Raw genomic sequence first — 6,382 nt, forward strand, 5'->3', positions numbered from 1 at the left:
ATAATATATATATGTATGTATATATATGTGTGCATATATATATACATATATATTATATATATAAATATATATATATATATATATATATATATATATATATATATATATATATATATATATATATACAAATACCTTCCAGCGTTGTTTACTTACCAATTGTACTGTCATATTAGAGAGAGGTTGAACGCAAAATTTCTTGTATGTGTATGTAACTCAAGCATACATACATATATATATATATATATATACATATACATATATATATATATATATATATATATATATATATATATATAAGAAAAATTGCGCTCAACTTATATCTCTCTTGATGGCGCAATCGGTTAAGTCACTATCACTTGTCACGTGCTAGCGTAGATTCGAGTCCTGGCTGAACCACGTTTCAATATCTGCATGTAAGCCTCCTCGAGTTTCTTAATGTTGATGGCTTAGAATTAAAGTGAATTGTGGTTGATAAAAATGTATATCTGTTCACTGGAGCCCATTCAGTATTGTAGAAATACTTTCCCGCGTTCGTATACTTACGAATTGTACTATGATAGTGAAGATGGGTTAAACGAAAATTTTTGTATACGTGCATGTAATTCAAGCATACAAATATATAAGAAAAGTGGCGCTCACCTTATATCTCTATTGTTAAGTCACTATCACTTGTCATATGCTTGGGCAGGTTCAAATCCTGGCTTTACCATCTTTTAATTTTTCCATATATGCCTCCTCGAGTTTCTCAATGTTGATGGCTTAGAATTAAAGTGAATTGTGGTTGATAAATGTAAACCTATTGACTGGCAACAATTCAGAGTTGTACACACACACACACACACACACACACACACACACACACACACACACACACACACACACACACACACACACACACACACACACACACACACACACACACACACACACACACACACACACACACACACACACACACACACACACACACACACACACACACACACACACACACACACACACACACACACACACACACACACAAACACACACACACACACACACACACACACACACACACACACACACACACACACACACACACACACACACACACACACACACACACACACACACACACACACACACACACACACACTGTTCAATCTTTACATGGATGGGGTGGTGCGAGAGGTGAATGCAAGGGTAGTGGGTCAGGGGTTGGAGATGATTAAAAAAAAAACGGAGAAAAGTTGGAGGTGAGCCAGCTGTTGTTTACTGACGACACTGCTCTTGTAGCAGGATCAGAGGAGGGATTGAGGAAGTTAGTGAGTTTGAGAAGGTGTGTGAAAGAAGGAAGCTAAAGATAAATGTGGGCAAAAGTAAGGTGATGAGATGTACAAGGGGAGAGAGTGACAGTAGGAAGTGAGCATTAAAGGTGAGAAACTGGAGGAAGTGGATAGTTTCAGATACTTGGGTGCGAATGTGACAGGAAAGGGAGGAGTGGGGGTGGACGTAGAATGTAGATTGAGAGAAGCGAGTAAATGCCTTGGTGGATTAAAAAATGTAATGAGAAATAGACATCTGGGAATGGATGCTAAGAGGAGGTTATATGAAGGAGTGATTGTGCCAACAGCAATATACGGGGCAGAAACATTGGAACATGAGAGAGGAAGAGAGAAGGAGTTTGAATGTGTTTGAGATGAAATGTCTGAGAAGTATGATAGGGGCTACTAGGCTAGATAGAGTGAGAAATGAGGAGATGAGGAGGAGAACAGGGGTAGAAAGGGAGGAGGAAGATAGGGTTGATGAAAGAGTATTAGGATGGTTTGGACACATGGAAAGAATGAGTGAAGAAAGATTAGTAAAAGAAGTGTGGAAGGCGGAGGTGGAAGGAGCGAATATGAGGGGGCGTCCTAGGATGAGATGGGTGGATGGGGTGAAAGGGGCTTTACAAAAGAGAGGAATGTCTGTAGAGGAAGAACGGGAGAGGACAGAAGATAGGGGTGAATAGAGAAGGGTTGTGTATAGACGAGGTTTTGATGCATGAGGGTGAGTGGGTAGGGGATGGGGGTGAGGAAGTATGTATGAGAAAAAATTTGACGCAGACCGAAGGGATTTCTCCCCGTCTTCTCCTTTCCTGCATGAGGGGACGGAGAGGGGGGGTCGCCGAATTTATGAAGCGGCCTTGCTGTGGATGTGCTGTGCCTTGCGACACTGCTTCTGACCCAGGGCAGTGGACAGGATGCAGGGATGACCCGTCATCTAAGAGGTGTCAAGATAGGAGGGAGGGAGGAGGGTGGAGGGGAGTGGAATATATGGGAAATGAAAATGGGTGGGAGTAATTTCTATGCCTTTTTTCTTTTTTGCTACCCCCCGTGTAAGGGGGAAAAAACCTTTGGTAAATGTATGTATGTATGTATGTATGTATGTATGTATGTATGTATGTATGTGTGTGTATGTAAATATGTATATATATATATATAATATATATATATAATATATATATATAATATGTATATGTATAAATATATATATATATATATATATATATATATATATATATACTGTACGTACATATATGTATTTATATATATTGTAAGGGCCCATCCCCCTTCCCCGGCCACAAGTCAATTCATCGCGGCTGCCCTGATAGTCGTTTGGCTCCCCACCTCGGCGAATCGGCTTGTTTGCGTGCCAGTTCAACGAGCAAGTCGGCTTCGAACTTTTGAAGCCCGAGAAGACTGCGCCTGCGCGGAGCGGCCACGTCGGCAGTTTCAGGGGTATATATACCCCTCCTCCCCAACGTCGAATAGAACTTGGTCAGAAGACGTCCTGCGAAGACTACCCACTGCCACGCCAATCCCAAGTCTTCATTACTCCAGTCGTAGGCTACTCGACGTCGGGTCTTCTCACCTTTGCTGTTCTCAAGACACGCCGCATCCGATTGGGACGGAACGGTTCGTCCATACGCACCCGAATATCGCTACTGTTGTTACGATACGGAGGTGCTGAGCACCTCGTATCAGATGTTCCCCTTCTACAACATTGTATTGTACACTTTTGATGGTTTATTGTATTCGTTAACTCTTTTAAATCCATTGATTCCTTTTGATGTTTGATTAAAGCCCCAGCAGATCCAGTAGCACCCGAACTGGTGTTACTTTTCAGGGACGAGAGAACATAGTTCCTCGTTCGCCCTCACATTTCTGGCGACCCTGCCAGGATTGGTGCTACAAGTGTTTGCTGGGCTCTTAATTTTTTGCTTCTGCTTAATTTTGCTTATTTCATTTACTTTCGGTGTTATTTGATGTCCCTTGGTTATGCAGTTTAAGTCTTCAGTCGTTGACGCGTATCTTATTTGTTTTATTCATTGACACGTATCTTGTTCTCTTGTTCGTTAACACGTATCTTGTTTGTCTTGTATCATAGTCATTGATTTGTGCCTTATTCGTTACTTATTCTCGTCAATATGACTCCTGTTCAGGAGCTTAAGGAACAGGCTATAGCTTTAGGCCTCGAAGGAGGAGATGTCGGCAAATACGTCATAGAACAGCAAGCTATTGAACGAGAAGAACGTAAAAAAGAGCGAGCCAAGAAGGAGGAAATTGAGCATAAGACCCGCTTAGCTGAAATTGAAGCGGAGAAGGCAAAGATTGAAGCAGAGAAGAAGGCAAAGATTGAAGCAGAGAAGGAGAAGGCCAAGATTGAAGCGGAAAAGGAGCTAGAGCTAGCTCGTATCACGGCGACAAAGCAACCTACCGCGACTCCACATGATTCGGTAAGTCGTCCCCAGCTCCCTCTCTTACAAGAGGGAGAAGATATTGCCTCTTACCTTAACCGTTTTGAGAGAATTGCAGAACTACTTAAGCTGAGTCCAGACAGCTATGCCGTAAGACTGGGTAGCTTACTTACGGGGAAGGCAGCCGATATGTACATATCGCTCTCCCCAGAGGTAACTAAGAACTATGAGCTACTGAAGAAAGCTTTATTGTCAGGTTTTAACAAGACTCCTGATGGTTACCGCGTAGACTTTCGCAATGCCAAGATTTCTTCAGGAGGAACTTTTCTTCAGTTCTCATTTCAACTAACCAGACTATTCCAGGCGTGGTTAGATTCCTCAGAGGTAGGGAATACTTTCAATGATTTGAAAGACTATGATACTTGACCAGATTTGTCTTCCCTCCATCCAGACTTGCGTGCTTTCATCAAGGAACGACGACCCTCTACGTTAACAGAGGCCATTAGTTTGGCTGACGATTGGACGTCAGCCCACCCTAATCTTCCTCGAACTTCGGTTCCAAATGCAAAAAAGTTCTCTCGACCACCTAAGCCGCCTAAGGTAACCACGGCGACCCCGAATCCGTCTAGCGGCCGAAAGGACCCTCCACCTTTGACTTGTCACGGTTGTGGAGAAATTGGACACATTCGGCCTCGTTGCCCTAGGAATCCCCGCACTTTTAAAGAAGGCACGTCAACTACGCAGCCATATAAGGTAGGTTTTTGCCTGTCTGATAGAATAGTCCCTTACTTCCAGGCCTCTGGTACCATCAATGGGGCCTGGGTGTCTACTATAATCCGGGACACCGGCTGTTCCTGCGTAGTCGTATCAGACGAGATGCTACCAGATATAGATGTCCCGAGTTGCAAGAAAGTCTATGTTGCCGACTACTTGGGCCGAGTAGATGCCTTTCCTCTGGTTTCTTGTTACCTTCGATGTCCTTATTACGAGGGATGGACCGACGTCGTCAGAGCACCCATCAAATTTGCTAGTGTCTTAATTGGTAACGTTCCAGGCGTTAAAGATCCTAATATATCTGAATGTTCCCCTCCAGCTGATGACTCCGCAATTCCACGCCCGACACAAACTGCTACGCCCTCTCCCAAGCACCTGGTATGTGCAGTCCAGACCCGAGCCGGAAAAATGAAACGGATTCACCCCTTAGCTCTGCCTGCCCTACAACCTCTCTCTGTGACGCCCGACAACTTCAGTCTACTCCAGTCCTCGTGTGAGACACTCTCTATCGCTAGAGCAAAAGCAGCCTCGGGAGAAATAGACCAAACGAAGAACGGGTCTACTTACCAGTTTGTCAAGACGGACGGTCTCCTCTATCGGAAATGTTTGACTTCTAATCGCCCTGATAAGGTAGGAAAGTCTACATTGGTTGTTCCCCGTGATTGTCGCCCTATTATCCTCTCCATTGCTCATGAGAGCCCTTTAGCTGGACACTTCTCTCACCGGAAGACGGAATTAAAGGTAGCAGAACAACTTTACTGGCCTGGCATGGGAACAGACATCAGAACCTTCTGTCGGTCTTGTGACAAATGTCAACGCTTCTCAGCGAAGGGACGAGTACCACCAGTCCCATTACAACCCATGCCCATCGTCACTGAACCTTTCGCCCGTGTTGCCATAGACTTGGTTGGACCTCTTTCTCCAGCATCTTCCGATGGACACAGGTACATTCTTACCTTGATAGATTTTGCCACTGGATTTCCTGAAGCAGTTCCCTTAAAAGATATACTCTATTTCGGTCGCTGAGGCCTTGTTAACTATTTTCTCGAGAGTTGGTATTCCCCGGGAAATACTTTCAGACAGAGGTACCCAATTCACGTCTAATTTAATGAAGGAACTCCACCGAATGTTGGGCGTGAAACCTATCTTCACCACTCCCTTCCATCCTAGTGGAAATGGAAGGATTGAGAGACTACATGGCCCCTTGAAGGCTATTCTTCGTAAATTGTGTGCTGAGAAGCCCCGTGAGTGGCATAGGTATCTAATATCAACTTTGTTTGCCCTCAGAGAACTCCCGAGCGACAGGACAGTGTTTTCAGCCTTCAAGTTGTTGTACGGTCGGTCTGTAATAGAACTACAGGAGAAGCTGGCAGAATGTTCTCAAATGGCTGCGCAACAAGCCGACATCAGCAGTTCCCGGTACAAGGCGTACTTCGATCTGAAGTCTCAAAACCGTCAATTTAAACCAGGTGATGAAGTTCTAGTACTCCTGCCTAGTGATACCAGTAAACTCCTTGTCACTTGGAATGGACCCTACAACGTATTGGAGAGACGTGGTGAAGCGAATTACGTAATAGAGACCCCTCGAGGACATAGACTTTACCATGCTAACATTTTAAAAAGATATCACCGCAGGGCCCAGGTGCAGCAATTGGAACTGATGGATGAGATTTCCGCCATAGAAGAACTTTCCGCCCCAGGGAAAGAGAAGGTATCCATCGTCGATGAAGGGGATCCGTGTGATCTTCTTTCACAGTTGCCTTTGACACCTGACGGCATAACCCTCTCCCCTTCGACTGATAAACCTGAAGTGGGACAACTCACCCCGGATCAACTAGTCCAACTTCAGAATCTTATAGGTGAGTATAAAGATGTTTTCTCCGACGA

The 6,382-nt window shown here is 44.2% G+C and overlaps 1 protein-coding gene across 1 annotated transcript; it reads left to right on the forward strand.

Moving 5' to 3' along the window:
* The first annotated feature begins 3,451 nt into the window (after positions 1 to 3,451).
* On the forward strand, positions 3,452 to 5,521 carry LOC143018628 (uncharacterized). Its single transcript, XM_076174167.1, has 3 exons — positions 3,452 to 3,652; positions 3,776 to 3,998; positions 4,152 to 5,521. Exons 1-3 carry the CDS (start codon positions 3,452 to 3,454, stop codon positions 5,519 to 5,521), a joined length of 1,794 nt encoding a protein of 597 aa, XP_076030282.1.
* The last annotated feature ends 861 nt before the right edge of the window (positions 5,522 to 6,382 follow it).

Source organism: Oratosquilla oratoria, chromosome 3 (genome assembly GCF_046742065.1).
Source record: "Oratosquilla oratoria isolate Oo_2021 chromosome 3, ASM4674206v1, whole genome shotgun sequence".
Taxonomy (NCBI): Eukaryota; Metazoa; Arthropoda; class Malacostraca; order Stomatopoda; family Squillidae; genus Oratosquilla; species Oratosquilla oratoria.

Excerpts from the sequence above, each read along its gene's own strand:
- LOC143018628 (XM_076174167.1), top strand. The coding sequence starts at position 3,452 with ATGACTCCTGTTCAGGAGCTTAAGGAACAGGCTATAGCTTTAGGCCTC. Across the intron at positions 3,653-3,775 it reads AGATTGAAGCAGAGAAGAAG|CTCCCTCTCTTACAAGAGGG; the intron begins GCAAAGATTGAA and ends AGTCGTCCCCAG. Across the intron at positions 3,999-4,151 it reads TTTTAACAAGACTCCTGATG|ATTTGTCTTCCCTCCATCCA; the intron begins GTTACCGCGTAG and ends ATACTTGACCAG.